Here is a 17,956-nt window from a genome sequence, read left to right on the forward strand (position 1 = left end):
TTTCCTTGGTCTCCGTGACTGTACTCGCCGTTGGTTTAGATCTTACCTATCTCACCGCACCTTCAGTGACACAACTCTATTTCCTCTTCTCCTATTCCTCTTACCATTGGGGTTCCCCAAGGTTCTGTCCTTAGATCTCTCCTTTTCTTGATCTACACTTCTTTCCTGGGTCAGCTGACAGCTTCCCATGGTTTACAAAACCAGTTCTATGCTGATGACATCCAAATCTAGCTATCTTTCTACCCCTACGCTCACCCTATCAGTTTCCTCACATATTACTGATTTACTAGCAGACATATCAGAATGGATGTTACACCATTTCCTCAAACTCAATCTATCCAAAACTGAGCTCATAATACTTCCACCCCCTCTACATGCCCCTTCCCCTGACTTCTCTGTCAAGATCAATGGAACAACTACCAGTCCGTCCCTGCATGCCAGAATGCTAGGGGTAACCCTGGAATCTGAACTGTCCTTTAAGGCCCACATCCAATCCCAGTCCAAACATGCAACCTCAACCTCTGCAACATTTCCAGAATACGCCCCTATCCTGCTTCCAACTAATACACTGTGCTTTTACTTTCTCCATCAGCTCATCCCCCAGAGTTATTACCTTTTGTATCACTTGACCCTCCCTCTTAGATTGTAAGTTCTATCAAGCAGGGCCCTTTGATTCCTCTTGTACAAAATTGTATTGTATCTGTAATATCTGCCTTTATTTTGTAAAGCGATGAGCAAACTGTTGACACTATATAAATCCTGTATAATAATATCTTTTTTTTTTCAAAAATAGTTTTATTGAAAGGATTAAGGCAGATTAATACAGATACATGTACAGGTTACAGTCCGAACATAGACACAGTTTGCAAATGGCCCATTTTGCAGACGGGGTAGAGGTTTGGGACATCTCTCCGTCCATTAAGAAATATATATGTATAACCAAGGGTATAAACCAAACCAGCTTAAACATGATTTGATGTGGACGAATCCTTATGGTAGCACTGTTGATCAATCCTCTAATAAGCCCTTTTGACTGATAAATGTGAAGTCGTGGTATAGGACAGGATGGTAAGTGCACTAGAAAATTGTGTGTCTACCCCAAGGGGTTGGTGTCTAGGAAGAGCTAATCAAACCTATATGACAGTTTAAATTCTAGAGTCCATTGAAGGCATAGATGTGAAGAAGTAATATTAAAGAAGTGAGATAGAAAGAAGTCAGATAGATGGATAGAGAGAAATAGGGAGGTAGGATGGGGAGAGGAGGAGAATGAAAGGTCATGAAAAAGACAAAAACCCCCCCACAAACGAGGGGGGGGGGGGTAGTAGGAGAGGGGAGAAGCGGTGGGGGGGAGGGTATGAGGGAAGGGATATCTGCAACTAAGTGTTAATATATGTGAGTTTGAGTAATAGGCTAATATAGGGGTCGGTAACCTGGATAGATAGGTTATGATGGTGAGTCAGTCTGGATGTGCATTATATGCACAAAAGTAGGGAAAGGTTTCTTGTATCGTACAGTTGTGATTAACTGTTTAGTTGGGGAGTGTAGGAGAGTCATGCTAATAATATCTTTTTAAAACTGTGTAATAATAAACAATTAAGGATGTACCAAGATAAAAATCTCTTTTACACTGGATTACTGCACAGATATAGAAGAATTATGCAAGGCACACCAAGATTCCAGAAGATACATGCTTCTTGTGTCAAGACTTGCATTTAGTTTTCCCAGAATTCAGCTTTAATGAGAAATCCCGCCCTTACAGAAAGAGAGTATTACTCTGGATCCTACATTACCTTGACCTCTTATAACACTCTTATTTGATAAAAGAGTGTATTGGCAGAACAGACCGCAAAGGCCTGTTTTTCAAATACAATAATTTAGCAAAAATGTAAAAACTGTACTTTTGTTTTTTAAGTTAAATAATTTGCTAATATCTCACTGTCTATTTACATTCCTGAATTAAAGGTGTGTGCTCCAACTAAAAAGTGCACTGTCATCAGCCTCTTTATGTATACTGCAAACACAATAGGGTCAGGATTTAGACAATCACAAGTTATAACTTTAGACCACACACAACACAGAAACTATTTAGTACAGTGTGCATTTCACCTCTTAACATATGATAAGAAATGGGATTTCTATGTAGATAAGACCTACCTTTATCATGTTGTCATAAGACAATAACAAGAAATTGGGATTGTCCTTCATTGTCAGCCATCCTTTCACATGTTCAAACCACCGACCAAATATAACTAAAGCAAAAGCACAATACAGAAACCAAGTCAGTGTCATTTTCACATATTTACAAAATTCTTTATTATACTTAAGGGACCTTTTATACCTTTGCAGTCCATGTTAACATGTGTTGGTCCACTCATTTTGAATAGACTATTGCATGAAGACATACAAAAATGGGACCTGTATTTTTTTTTCTTTTTTTTAATGAAGTTCACCATAACACTTGGCATATGTGTTGTGTCATGCTGCAAGGTGAATGAGTTGCATTTTATCAGTTTAAAAGAATGGAACTGAAGAGCACCATGCAAAGTGCAGTGTGTTAACATGCTTGTGGTGATGCGACATGTGGCAAAGGATTTTTCATTTAGCTGTATAATCTGATGGATAGGTGTATGTTGTATATCACAAGATTGAGTATGCTGAATTACAGTATTTAAATAGTGTATTTATCTATATGCCTGGAGTTTTGTTTCATAGCTGGTGCCTAGACAGTGGAGATAGGCGGGAAGAACAGTTCTAATCATAATACCTCCGCCAAAAGTCGGGATCATGGTGATGTGCTTGCATCCTCATCATAAATGGAAAAACTATACAGGAGCAATGAAGGGACCAGTCCTGTGTTGTATGAACAGCATGCACAGGTGTTTGGTCTCCTGCACAGGAGATTCTGCAGTTAAAGTTTCTCAAAGAGGGCTTTAGCAGAAGATATCAGACCAATACTGTAGAAGAAAAAAATACTTTCCCCGAGGACAATGGAGGAAACAGTACTATATTATTTACACACATATTGAATAATTTTTGTCTGAATTTGGGCTTTGACATTGATCTAAACTATAGGGAAGGGTTAAAATGTATGTCAGTTTTTATTTCTTTGCTGTTCCATTTGGGCAATTTCCCTGCACTTGCAAATCCCTTCTTAGACAGTTGTCACTGGAACAGGTGTCCCTACTGGAAGATTTCTCCTTTATTCTTGTTTTTAGTTTTAACTTTACTTTTAAACTCAGTGACAGTGGTTATCAGGGCAACTAAAGAAGGTGAATTTCCCCAGCGGGAACATACAGCAGTAAAAACTTAATTTTTCTAGCCCTTGCACATGCTATCCAAAACTAAAAAAAAAAATAAAAGAGAAAGACTTTAGATACACTTTACAGCTTTCAGTTGCAACCTCTAGACCAAGGGTATTGAATTAAAATTCAAGGAGGTTTGGTCACTAAAATGTTCTTCCGGCCAAGGTCCGAATCTCAAGTTTGGGCTTTGACATCAGAATGTCCCCTTACATCAGGTGTCCCCATCAGAGCACACACTTACATCAGGTTTCTGCATCAGCAGGCCCCCTTACATCAGTTGTCCCCATTAGAGTTCCCCATTATATAAGGTTCCCCCATCACAGTGACACCTTCTATAGGTTCCCCCATCACAGTGACATCTTACATAGGGTGTGCCCATCAGAGTGCCTCCTTACATCAGCTGTCCCCATCATATCAGGTGTGCCCATCAGTGTGCTCCTTTACATCAGGTGTGCCCATCACAGTGCCATTTTCATCAGGTATTCCCATCAGAGTGCCCCCTTACATCAGTTATTCCCATCAGAGCGCATAACAGAGTGCATTAAATAAGGTTCCCCCATCACAGTGACCCCTTACATAGAATGTCCTCATCGGAGTGACCCAATACGTCAGGTGCCCCATCACATTAGGTGTGCCCATCAGAGTGCCCGTTTACCTTAGTTGTCCCCATTAAAGTGCCCCTTTACATCAGATGTCCACATCTATTTTCCCCATCAGAGTGCCCCTTTCCATCACATGCCTATCAAAGTGCCCTTTTCCACAATATGTTCCCATCAGAGTGCCCCCTTAACATATGTGCCCATCAGAGTGCCCCCTTAACATAAAATGTGCCCATCAGAGTGTCCTTTAACATTAACTGTACCCATCAGAGGGCCCCTTATTTTATGTTAAGGGGCATTTAGATGTGCACATTTTATGCTAAGGGACACTCTGATGTGCACATGTTATGTTATGGGGCACTCTGATGGGTACATTTTATGTTAAGGGACACTCTGATTTGCACAATTTATGTTAAGAGGCATGCTGGTGGGCACATTTTATGTTAAGATGAACTCTGATGGGCACAACATAAAATGAGCCCATCAGAGTGCCCCTGAACATTAAATTTGCCCATCAGCATGCCCCTGTAAGTACAAACACACCCTTTGAGCTGCAGGGGTGGGAGCTGTACTGGGCACCTTGGTGAAGTGGGTGGGGCGCGCAATTGACATCACACAAAACACTGTGGAAAGGCAGGGAGCTGGAGCCGGGACGAAAGACAGTGAGCTGCAGGGGGTGGGTTGCACATGTGACATCACTGGTTGCTGGGATGCCCGTGGTCCCAGCAACCAATGACTGCTAAATGGTGAGCATCTGACAATCTAGACTGGCGGTCTGGACGGAAGCATTGCTCGGTCCGTTTTTGGACCACGGTCCGCCATTTATTGATGGCTGCTCCAGACAGGGAAGATCCAGTAAATTCAAATTTATGCCGGATCTCTCCAACTCATGGATTTAGGATGTATCTTATAATTATAGATTCTTTGTTTCTAATGTCTATCCAAGTACATCTAGTATCCAAAGAAAATGGATTCAACATTTTTTAATTTATACATCCAATTATGGGTGTTCTGCTTCTTGGAACTGCTTAATATCAGCTTTATATTGTTTTGGTAAATTGTCAAATACAACTTAAATATCATTCACCAATGTAATCATCATCATATCACCAATGTAATGCTTATATTTTGGGATCCCTTTTGGGGATCTGACCTACACATTAATATAGGGTGCACAGATGAGGCATCTTTTCCATTTACAGCTGCAAGACGTTTTGATATTTTGAACTCAGCAGAGGGTACAGCGAATTGTAAAATTCATAAACCAAACATATGAAACAGAATGTATGTGATCTAGATGTACTGTAGAAGTCATTAAAATTCAGAATGTAGTTAGAATGTTACAGGTGATACAAATGCCCAACATTGGGCTTTAATACACAAAAGGAAATATGGATTAGTAGGCATGTATGTAACATTTACACCAAATGTTACTTTACAATAATAACTAAAAATATATGCTCACTGAAAGTAAGCTACATTTATCATTTAAGATGCCATTCTTACCATCATTGCTGAGAAACAGAGAGATAAAATCCTGGAAATCTTTCCTATTTTCCATGAACTGTGCAATCAAGGAGAAGTGATAGAGAGATACACACACATCTTTAGGGTTGCGTACTGTATAGATCACCTAGGACAGGAAAGTAATATGTAAAGTTACTGCAAAGTTATCACATTTGCACTTTACAGGCAAATTGCTTTCTATAAACTAAAGATGTTAAACATCATCTAGCCAATGATGATGCAAAACATGTAAGCAGCTTCTGTAAATTCCATAGTGATCCTGGCTCTGGCACAGGGGCGGACTGACAACTCATGGGGCCCCCGGGCAATAGGGGATCATGGGGCCCCTGTGTCCTTGCCCAAACTCAAAAAAGCCTATGAAAAAGGTAACAGGGGCATCTCATGGGGCCCCCTACTGACCCTGGGCCCTTGGGCAGTGCCCGAGTTTCCAAATGGTCAGTCCGCCCCTGCTCTGGCAAGTTCTCCCCAGTGGCATGATTGCAAGTGTGACATTAGCCTTATTGCATCAAGCGGATGTCCAGCCACCTGAATATAGTATCTAAATATCAGGGATACTAATTATTATTATACAGTATTTATATAGCGCCAAATTGACTCTCAGTCTTAAAATGCAATAATGTGGACATCTCATGCTATTAGGGAGAGTGCTTTAATGCTAGTAAGGAGAACCTCAATTATTTTAGAAACCATGATGCTTCAAAAGAAAACAAGATCAAGCATTTTTCCCATATTGTTGGGTGAATTCTTTCTTGGACTACCTAGGCATCCACTTAACTTTTGCCTATTCCTCCCTTTTTGCAACCATTATCAACTCTTGCGTTCCATCACCACCCTCATGGAATCCTGGTGCTTTCCCTCCCTATAAATATGGTCAAGATGAAAGTCATTCCCAAAGTTTTGTACTATTTCCAGACCCTTCTGATTCAAGTACCCACCTTTTTCTTACGCCTTCTCCAAAATAGGATTCTCTCTTTCATTTGGGCCCACAAATGTCCCAGGCTGCGAGGAGGGCTATATTTCCAAATATTATATGGTGGCACAAACTCTCAACTTACTATGCTCCATGTGACGTTGGATGTCTCTCTGTGGGTGTTCCTGGAGGTCCCTAACTGCACACCCACCCTGGCCTCAGCCCTTCTATGGCTTGCCTCCAAGCTATGCCCTCTGTCCCTGAGCCCTCTCATGTTAAATAGCTTACATATTTGGGACTCTGTCCGGTACTCTGGCAAACTGATGCCCCCATTTCTTCCCCTCCTCCCATTAATAAACAATCCTCTTTCTCCTCGGGGCTGGAACAGCCTCGAGTATTCTCTTGGTAGCCCGCCCATAGTTTCACCCAAGTCTGTCACTTTTTGGGATCCCATCACTTCCCATCCTGGACCTCAAATTCTTCTGCTACATGCAACTACAACACTGGATAGTTGTCCTTAGGCACAATTCTTCTTTTCTGATCCAGAAAACAATCTTCGAGCATACCTGTCTCCATTTCCCAGGAGCCCATGGTACCATCTCCACACTCTATTCCTTTCTGAACACAGGTGGCCCATTCACATCTCTTCCCTACATGACCCTCTGCAAGCAGATGACTGTGGCCAGTGTGGGGGACAAGATCCACACTTGATGGTCCTGTCCATTCTTGGTGGGATTCTGGTCGAGGGTCTTCGGTTTACTGTTGACCCTCTTCTATACACCTTTCTGCAAAGAGGCCAGATACCCTAACAATCTACAAGAAGATATTCACTATTCTTCATGATGCTCACCCTAAGTTTCTTCAGCTATGGGACTCCTGGTGGTCAAATGCAGTCCGGAACCTACCTCAAACTAGTATGGGCGCCCCCAACTAAGGTGATGCTTCTTAGCCTGCAGGACTTATTTTTCTCCTCTTAGCTTTGCCTTGCTCTTTGCTTTCTCTTCATTACTGCTCCTTTCCCCCCCCAAATTCCACCTTACCCTTCACCCCCTTTTCCTATTTTCCATTGCACCTGCCACTTATGTTTACCCCCGGCCCTCTTGAAAATTGTTTTATACCACTGTACACTCAAAATGCACATACTGATGTTGTGCTATTGTTTTCATTATCCAGTTCTCCTACACGAGAACCGAATACTTCTATGCACTATATAATGTTCACCTTATATTTCAATAAATAGTTGATAGTTGCTGGCATGGGGCATGCTTTCGCAATGGGGCTATTAAGTATGTAGTCTCAAGGAGGGGTATCAAGTTGCTTTGACTGAAATTATTAGTGCACAGTCTGATGACGAAGGGCAGACAAAGCTGAAACTTGCAGCTGTAATAATTTAAAACTCCAAGTGTTTCTGAACACTTTGGGAAGAAATCATTTATTGTACTGTGCTGAAGTGATCTGTTTATGGAAAAAAGAACTTTTGTCCTTTTTAAATTAAAGACTAAGTTCACCTTTTAGTGATGGGCTCAGAATGCTTATTTTTTAATTTTGAACCGAAAGGTGAAGAATCACAGCTGTCATGGACTAGGTAAGTGAGAGATAAGCACATTGGGATAACAGACAGAAAAGACATTAGAAAAGGCTTCTATTTATTGTGAAAAGGTGAACTTAGCCCTAAATCATTTTTGGGTGTAAGGTTAAGTTCAGGGCATTATCCAGGTCTTATCAGTAGTCAGGGTGACTTTGTTGCTCTGAAGTTTACTAAAGAGAATATGATTTGCTGCTGTTCTCATCTCCACCATCGACTCCAGCCTTATGTATAGAAGTCAGTGAGTTAAACTTCATTCATCTTACAATGGAGAAAGGATTCCAAAGCTTTGTTTTTATTACATAGAAATCAGTTTATAGTTCAACTGTTATCATAGTGGGGTTACAACCAGGGGAGGACTGACAACTCATGGGGCCCTGGGGAAATAGGGGATCATGGGGCCCTTGTGTCCTTGCCCACACTCAAACCACACCCAAAAAAGCCTATGAAAGGTACCAGGGGCATCTCATGGGGCCCCCTACTGAACTTGGGACCTCGGGCAGTGCCCGAGCACCGGAATGGTCAGTCCCACCCCTGGTTGCAACTTACCTTGGCCTTAGTCTTGTAAAACGACTGTGGAAATAGATATTTAGGTAAATGTGTTGTGATAAGCCGAGGAGATGGTCTGTTCTCAATTTGTTTTCTGCCAGAATGTTGTTCAATCCATGGGGCACGGTTCCAGCTAAATTCCGTTTTTACTGATGTTGGATCTCCATTGCTATAAATTAAGGTAAGGATTTCTTGAAGCCATGTGGTTCCTGCAAATACATAAAATAATTATTAATGCAGTCAGGTGCTTGGCTATAGACGGAGAGGAATTTGGAACACTGTGCTGCAGTGCTTTACATGTCTACCCTGAACTTCAGGCTGAATGGGTTAACACACCCTCACCTCCATCCACCAGGGGAGCTGACAAGCAGAAGGAGCTCAAGAGATTTGACAGTGGGCAGCATTGAATCATGGAAGATGTAGTGCAGGGGAATGATAATACTTTAGGAGTCAATGGACTTTAGAACAACAATTCCCAATATGAGTAAGGGGTAAAGATAGAGAGAGCTTTATTCTCACAGGCTGAACACCAAGGGATTTCTTAATTACTGCAAGCGGACCAAGGTTTGCACATTGCTGCTCCTGTGTTCACATCAACCTGCTACAAGCCTGTGGCTGGACCAGATTCACTCCAAGCAGATCCATAAGTGAGCTGAACAGTGGGACATCTGTTGCTGTATCGTTGGGATTGGTGAGAGGACATTGCTGACAATAGCCTGCTGCTGTTAGCAGTGACTGAGCATATAGGGATTGGCCATCTAACTAGCAGCATTATTTACTGCATGAAGACTTTACTGGGACTGTACTCATGCGCTCCACCATAAAGAATGGGCTCCATCACTAGCTGGCTAAACAACTAAGGCTAAAGACTGCTCACTCATATAGCAACTTCACAAGAACTTTGCCCATTGTCCATAGCAAGAGGTATCTCTTTAGTGAGTTTCATCACTGCCATTCATACTGACTGCACTCTAATCCAAGAATGGCCTGAAGAAAAAGCTCATGCTCCGCAACGCATCTCCAATTTTGTTTATCATCTGCACTCTAATCCAGCCTACTGTTTACAGAGGAATTATTGCAGTATTAATTATCATTGCTGTTACAGTTTTCTAATGGCAGTTTTAATGCTACTTTTGTGAATTACCAGGTTTATTGTAATTTAGCTGCATAGAACTGCATTCTTTTCTTCAATAGCCTGTAACTGTGATTGACCTAATTCTTTACTCTTCATTTATGTGCATACTGCAATCCATGAGAATATATTGGGTTCATTTACCACTAACCAGTCTGATTTCTGCTTTTTGATGCTGAACCTTAGTTGTGTGCAGGGTATCTATGTTTGTGCTCCCAGTAGCAGAGCAATATCTACTTCTATGTCAGTGGGACTGAGGTTGTTCTCAGAGTTGAAGCAGAAGAACAGAGAACCCAGTCTACCAAGTAGCTCCTGCGGTGGTAGCGCTACATTAGCGTTATTCGCATATGCATGTAAAATATATCTGGCTATGGAAATCTCCCTTCGTGTTCCCCTCCACATTCTCTATTGTTGTGTTTTTACTTACTTTTTACACCTTTTTAGTAAATGAGTAGGGGTACTATATGGGCGGAATCTGGGGCCCCTTTTTTAAATGGGGCTTCCGGATTCCGATAAGTCACCCCCCACATCTTCATCAACATGGGGACAAGGTGCTTTGGGCCTAAAGGGCCTGATAGGGATTTTAAGGGGCCACCCACACTTTTTTCCCCCCATTTGTGGGAGGTGGGGTTCCTCTTAAAGGGTCTGGTAAGTCTTTTAGGGGGGACGCCACGTACCTGGTAAGGATTAAGGGAGGGACCTCAAGCTGTTTGTTTTCATGTATTTTTTTTTAATATATTTTTTTTTTTTTTTCGGGGAGAGTATTCTCCCCTCTGTCTTACATAGGTGTCCGTTTATGAAAGAGAGAAAAGCCGAAATCCTGATGATCACTGCTAATCTCTCAGGTGTGCCAGTTCATGAAGCGGAGAACATTTTCTTCTCATCACAGGACACACCCTTCTGTCATGAACTTTTACAGAGATCACCAGTTTATGAAGATGAAGATCTCACTGGCCATCTCTTTAAAATATCTCTGTCCGAGATTCTCCAGCCCGGAGCTGGAGAATCTTGGTGAGAAGCTGCTGTGATGTGAGGAAAAAGGCTTCTTTCTTCCTAATATCAGCACCAGCGGGATTAAACATTGCTAGAAATTATAACTATATATGTTTATATATGTATATTTGTGTTTTATATATAGTGTACAGTATATATATATATATGTATACATACACACACATACAGTATAGTTATAGTTTATTGTTGTTTAGAACGCATTCACACCTGAGCAATGTAGAATTGTTGGCAGAATTGCACAATTCTTGCCACAATTCCAAATTGTGCTAAAATTGCGTTAAAATACACAGTGCGCTTTTGAGTGACATTTATTGTTAATGGCTCCCAAAATGCATTTGCTGCACATTTTGTCATTTGATAAATAGGTTATCAACGCACCAAAATGCGCATTGAAAAAACACACAACGCTCCATGCCCAGAAAAGGTTCAATTTGGCTTTTTTGGCCCTTTTTAATGCATATTTTGGTGCAGTCTTTAACATACATTTTACTGCTTTTTTCAACAAACATTTAAAAAAAAAGTGAGTTGAAATTTTTATGTGCATTTTGGTGCTTTTTTAATATGTATTTTGGCTCTTTTTTTGTGTGTGTTCTGGAAATGTATGTAGTGCCATTATTTGTTAATGGCACCCAGAAGTGGCTAGCAGATGTGTAGTTTGCCTAAATATGCATAAAAACAAATCAAAATGCACTTTAATAAAGTGCCAAAATACATGCTAAGAAAGTACCAAAATGTTCATTACAAACCACACCAAAATGTTAAAATAACCTGTGCCAAAATATGCATTAAAGCGCCTAAATGTATGTTTAGAAAAGTGCCAAAATGCACATTAAAAAATCCCACATCAAAATGCATGTTAAAAAAAATAAGGCATGTTAAAAAACGTCAAAATGCACATAAAATAATGCTAAAATGCACAATACAAAGGAACAAAAATACACATTTAAAGAATGTGCCAAAATGTGCGTTAAAACATACAAGTGATCAGGTGCTTATTATTTACATGTAATTGCATGGTCTTTTTAACTTTGGATTCATTGTTTAAACTCAGGTGATCTGTATTCACACAATTATCTCACAAGATCACAGGCAGCTCTCCCCCACAGATCTCAGCTGTTCTCAAAGGAAAAACGTCTCCTCTCTTCTCCTTCTGAGAACAAATGTTCTGCGCTTCATAAACAGGAGGACAGAGAAGATTTTCCCTGAGAACTTCAGAGAACTGAAATGAGATAAATGATCTCTACTTAATAAACGTACACCATAGTGTGGGGTGGGGACTGTGCACTGAGAGATCAGTGCATTGTGGGGTGTTTGGCAGGTGAAATGTTGGTGATGCCTTCACACCGTAACCCTTCAGAGTTAGGGCTCGTTCGCACTTGACTGTTTTACCAAACGTCTCTATAGCGTTTGGCAAGCGTTGGTCTGGCGTTTGCGGAGTGTTTTTTAATGCTTGGCAAACGCTCTGCAAACGCCACATGCGCAGTTTAGTGGCGGTTGCTAGGCATTTGCCAAGCGTTAACAACGCCCCACAAACGCCTATAATGAAGTTTGAATGGTGTTACCGCTCTGCAAATGCATCGCAACCGCACCGCAAACGCCGGCCGGGCGTTTGTGGAGCGGCACCATAGACTAGACTAGGAGGCTTCAACGCCTCCTGACTCTACCAGAGGCGTCCATTTTGCCGTGACGCTAACGCTCCCGTTAGAACAGCACCATGTGCTGCAATGTGCAGAATTGTCAGAGGCATTTGGGAAGCGGTAAAAATGCTTCCCAAAGCCTCTCTGCCGCCTGCACACAACGCTAGTGTGAACGTAGCCTTATTCTTGATGAGTGTGGGATTGGACCCCGCTCTAACAATTCCAATTATATACACCTGTCACGCAGGTGCAGAAAAATTGAGCTTTGAGTGTTGGTGGTGCCTGAACATTGTAACCTCTCACAGTTACTTTTGCTGGGTGCAGGAATGGGGCCTGCTGTTAACAATTGTTAAAAATAAGAGAAAAATTGCAAAAAATTTAAATTACATGCACCTGTCAAACAGGTGCAGAAAAATTAGACCTTGGGTGTTGGTGGTGCCCTGAACCAAAAACATTGATGAAAGCTAGCATAATCAGAATTCAGGAATAGGATAGGCAGCATAGACAATCTTCATGGTACCCAAGATCCCTAACAAATTTAATCAGTTACATCAGCATCGGGGGGCTTGATAGCTGCTGTTAATCCCAGACTGATTCATTTTGATAAATGTCAGCCGGTCAATGGAGTCTGTGGACAGATGCAATCTTTTATCTGTCACAAAACCTCCAGCAGCACTGAATATTTGAAAGATCTCAAAGTTTCCTCTTGCCCCTAGATAATCCTGCATCATATGATGCAGATGCTGCCAATGAGTGCTTAACCACTTGCCTACTGGGCACATATACCCCCTTCCTGCCCAGCCAATTATCAGCTTACAGAGCTTTTGCACTTTGAATGACAATTGCGCAGTCATGCAACATTGTACCCATATGAAATTTGTATAATTTTTTTCACACAAAGATAGCTTTCTTTTGGTAGTATTTAATCGCCATTGGGTGTTTTATTTTTTGCGCTATAAACAAAAAAAGAGCAAAGAATTTGAAAAAAAAAGGTTTTTCTTTGTATCTATTATAACATTTTGCAAACAGGTAGTATTTCTCCTTCACTGATGTGCATTGATGAGGCTGCACTGATAGGCAGACCGGATAGGCATGGATAGGCAGCACTGATGGGCACTGATGAGGTGGCATGGGTAGGCAGCACTCATGGGCACTGATGAGCTGGCACTGATGATGCTACACTGATAGTTGGCACTGCTGGGCACAGGTGGGTGGCACTGCAGGGCATAGGTGAGTGACACTGCTGAGTGGCACAGTTGGGTGGTACTGTTGAGTGGCACAGGTGGGTGGCACTGCTGAGTGGCACAGGTGGGTGGCACTTCAGGGCACAGGTGAGTGGCACTGATCGGTACAGGTGGGCGGCACTGCTGGGCACACGTGGGTGGCACAGGTGAGCAGCACCACTGGGGACTGATCATCAGGGCACTGATCATCAGTGCCCTCATGATTGGTGCAGATCCCTTTGCTGACAATTGCTGGTTCTCGGCAGTACTTTCTTCAGATGAACAAAAACAGACAAGGGCGCACTCTCACAGTGCATTACCGTGGAGACCCACGTATTTATTAAATGAAATAGAAATATACTCACAAACCAATGAGAATAAAAAACAGAAAGAGTGGTCCGCAACAACAGCGCATGCAATGCTGTGCTCTTGGAGTGGATTTGCTGATGCATTTCGGGAGACGAAGTCCCTTCCTCAGAGCTCTTTCTGTTTTTTATTCTCATTGGTTTGTGAGTATATTTCTATTTCATTTAATAAATACGTGGGTCTCCACGATAATGCACGATGAGAGTGCACCCTTGTCTGTTTTTGTTCACCAGTATTCAGATTTCCCAGTCTTTGAGGGGCAGCACCTCTTCGTTTGGCATTTTCAATTCCCTGGTCTGCATGAAGATTTGAGCACTGGTTTCATTTGTTTGTCTATTGGAGTACTTTCTTCACGCTATCACAGCGTGAGGAAAGTGCAGCTGATAACCGGCAACTGCATTTACCCGGTGATCGCTGTGTCATTGGACACAGCTGATCACGTGGTAAAAGGCCGCTGTGAATCGCCGATCACTGTACCTCGTGTGCACGCTGCTGGGAGCGCACAGGGGGGCGTGTCCTGGAATTATGTCCATGGACATCATCCCAGGATTACACAACCATGCTGTAGCCATCCTTTGACTATAGCACGGTTGGGAACCGGTTAAACCTAACAGCTCTGGGTGCTGAAGACTAAACAATTGTTTAATGGCATAGGTCAGCAGGTCGCCTTCTCCACCGCTCTTCCTTTGACTGAACAAAGCTTCAGAAAAACACTTAGGAAATGGTAACCTGCCAGTGTCTGCAAAGGTGTTACACAAATTTTTCTTCAAGGCAACCTCAAGATGTTTCATCCTCTGCTCCCTCTGCAAAGGCAGGTTGAGCTCTGCAACTTTAGCCTTGTAACGTGGATCAAGAAGGGTTGCCAACCAGTAATGATCCCTCTCCTTCATACCACAAATCCTTTCATTCTTTCACGGGGTTTGCAGAATCAGGGAGCCCATGCAGCATATGTTTGAGGAGACATGAGATTCTGAGTCCTCTGGGTCACTGAGGATGACACTGTCAGGATCTCCTCCCAGCCACATACTACTCCTTACTGGGTTTCTGTGCACTGAAAATCATCCCTTGAAGACTACCGTATGTTATCCTTTACTTCCATGTTGCCACAATCCTCTTCCTCCTTTCCTGCTGCCTGTTCTGTGACTCAGCAGGAATGGTATTTGCATAAACAGGCCTTGAGAGGAAAGGAAGTCCTCTTCTTCCTCCCTCTGTTTTGCCTCAAGTGCCCTGTCCATGATTCCACGCAGCGTGTGCTCCAGCAGGAAGACTAGAGGGATAGTGTCACTAAAGCATGCATTGTTGCAGCTCACCATCCTTGTGGCCTCCTCAAATGGTGAAAGGACAGTACATACATCCTTTATCCTGGCGTGCTGAAAAGAAGACAAGCTCCCCTGATCCTGTCCTTGTGCCATACTCACACAGGTACTCAATGATGGGCCTCTGCTGCGTGTGCAGCCACTGCAGCATTGCCAATGTTGAATTCCACCTGGTGGGCATGTCGCAGATGAGGTGGTTGGTGGGCTGGTTGAATTCCTATTGAATGTCAGCCAGCTGAATACTGGCATTGTATGCCCGCCGGAAATAGCCACAGACTTTTCTGGGCTGCCTCAGAAGATCTTGTACCTATTCACGAAATGTTGCACCACCAAATTCAGGAGGTGTGCCAAGCATGGAACATGTGTCAAGTGTCCCTGTCAGAGGGCGGAGAGAAGGTTGGTGCCATGTCACATACAACTACCTCTGAACCTGCCCCTGCAGAGCTGACAGAATCTCTGCCCCAGTGTGGCTCCTGTCCCCTAGACAGACAGGCTAAAGCCCTGCATGGCATCTTTTAGCCTGACTGCTTGCATAGCCCCTTGATTGCTTAGACAGAACTGTTGGTTCAGAGGACAATTCACCAGAAGAGGCCATAGAGGAAGAAGAGGGGGTGGAGCAGACAGATGTGACAGAATCACCACCAACTTTTTGGAGGTGTGGTGGCGGAACAAGCTCCAGCACTGAACCCTGTCCTGAATCCTTCCCAGCTGCCAGCAGAGCTACCCAGTGCGACTTGAAGGAAATGTATTATCCCTGGACCACGTGTCAGCAATAATGTGGACCTTGCTGCTGACTGCCCTGTCCAACGAGGCCACAGTATTGCCTTCCACATGATGGTACAGAGTTGGAATGGCCTTACATGAACAAAAATGTCTTTTTGGGAACCTGCCACTGTGGTACAGCACATTCTGCAAATTCACGGAAGAGGGCTGAGTCCACCAAATGGAAAGGCAGCGTTTGTAACGCTAGCAATTTAGCCAAGATAGCATTTAGACACTGGTTTCGTTTTTCTCAACAACTGGGGTAGTGAAATTTGCCTGGTGAAATCAACAGGGGGTGTACTGCTAGCAGATTGGGTGCAATGACCTGTGGCACCCATTGCTATGCCATCACCCCTCTCAGTGGAAGCTGTTGAGAAGACTTGAGGTATTATAGTAGAGGTAGAGGTCCGAGATGAGGAGCAAGGAAATGTCTGCACTTTTTTAGGATGTGAGTATTTCAAGTGCTGTTAACAACGGGCTGCATGGCAGGTTGTTATATGTATTGTCAAGCACATAGTGCTCAAGCACCTGTAGAGCTCTGGCTTTGAAAGACATACAGTTTATTTGAAATGTATTTTTAAAAATATTTTTCATATATTTTGTAATAAAAATGCATTTCAACATACAGTATATATATATATATATTTTTTAATACATAGAATATGGCCAAAATTGTAGCATTTCAAATATATGACAATGTATTTGGAAAGAATATTTTTTAAATATATTTCAAATATATTTTTCTTCCAGATGTGCGTCTACGACCACCACTTTTCACTGTGGACACAGAGGCTGCTTGCCCTCTTTTAGCTGCCTGTGTGTGTCTGCCTCTGCTTGTTGGCCTTTCGGACATGATGGGGAAAAATAAGGGAACCACCTGTGGCGCAGAAGGGGGAACAGCAAATATGCCTCAAATATTTTTAGTGCTGCTGCTGCTGTGGCAAAACAATAAAAAATAAAATTTTAAATTTTAAATTAACCACATGCCGCCCAGCCACTGTAGAAATATGGCTGCAGGGCGGCACAGCTGGGCAAAACCACGGTTTAAAGCGTGTGTTTTTCAAAACAGGTAAAGGGCGCGTGCGAGGCGCGCTGCCGCCCTACCTGTCCCGATCACGGCCGCGGATGTCAGTCGCCGGGTCACAGCCGGTCGTTACCGGCTACGTACCAGCGATTAGTGGCGATCACTGACAGAGAGCAGGGCTGCAGTAGCTGTGCTTTCTGTCAATTCCCTGACAGCTCCTGACACGCTGATCGGGACAGAAGATTTTATCTGTCCCGATCAGTGTGTCTCCGTGCAGTACACACCCCCGGCCCCTAGTAAAACACTCCCCTCACACAGTTAACCCTTTCACTGAATAATAAAGTTAACCCCTTCCTCCCCAGTGCCATTAGTACAGTGTCAGTGTTTTTTTTTTGCACTGATCACTGTATTGGTGTCACTGGGGATGTCAGTGACCCCAAGTCAGTTCCCCCCCAGTGTCAGAATGTCCGCCGCAGTCCCGCCATAAGTCACTGATCGCCGCCATAAGTCGCTGATCACCGCCATTATTAGTATAAAAAAAAATTAAAAATCCCAGTATCTTTCCCGCCATTTGTAAACGCTATAACTTTCACGTAAACCAATTAATTTACACGTATTGGGTTTTTCTGTAGCAAAGACATGTTGCAGAATGCATTTTGGCAGAAATTTATGACTAAATTTGATTTTTGCCTTTTTTTTTACTGGACATGTTTTATAGCAAAAAGTCCAAAATATTGTTTTTTTTCCTCAAAATTGTCAGCCTGTTTTTTTTATAGCGCAAAAAATAAAAACCGCACAGGCGTTCAAATACCACCAAAAGAAAGCTCAATTTGTGGGAAAAAAAGGATGTAAATTTCATTTATGTACCGTATTGCATGACCGTGCAATTGTCCGTTAAACTAGCGCAGCGCTGTATAGCAAAAAATGGCGTAAATTCCATTATCTATACCATAGTTTGTAGACGCTATAACTTTCACACAAAGCAATCAATATACACTTATTGGGATTTT

The 17,956-nt window shown here is 42.6% G+C and overlaps 1 protein-coding gene across 2 annotated transcripts in view; it reads right to left on the reverse strand.

The window, feature by feature from the left end:
* Positions 1 to 17,956, reverse strand: part of LOC149451113 (sulfotransferase 2B1-like) — a 135,269-nt gene that overhangs the window by 21,645 nt on the left and 95,668 nt on the right. For both annotated transcript variants that reach the window (XM_089690953.1, XM_089690954.1), the window contains exons 3-5: positions 8,473 to 8,681; positions 5,408 to 5,534; positions 2,155 to 2,249 (exon numbers count right to left, since the gene is read on the reverse strand). In XM_089690953.1, coding sequence (XP_089547079.1) covers positions 2,155 to 2,249; positions 5,408 to 5,534; positions 8,473 to 8,681 — 431 coding nt within the window. The remainder of the gene's footprint in view (positions 1 to 2,154; positions 2,250 to 5,407; positions 5,535 to 8,472; positions 8,682 to 17,956) is intronic.

Source organism: Staurois parvus, unplaced genomic scaffold, assembly GCF_062004578.1.
Source record: "Staurois parvus isolate SC_StPar_1 unplaced genomic scaffold, SC_StPar_1.0 ptg000548l, whole genome shotgun sequence".
Lineage (NCBI taxonomy): Eukaryota > Metazoa > Chordata > Amphibia > Anura > Ranidae > Staurois > Staurois parvus.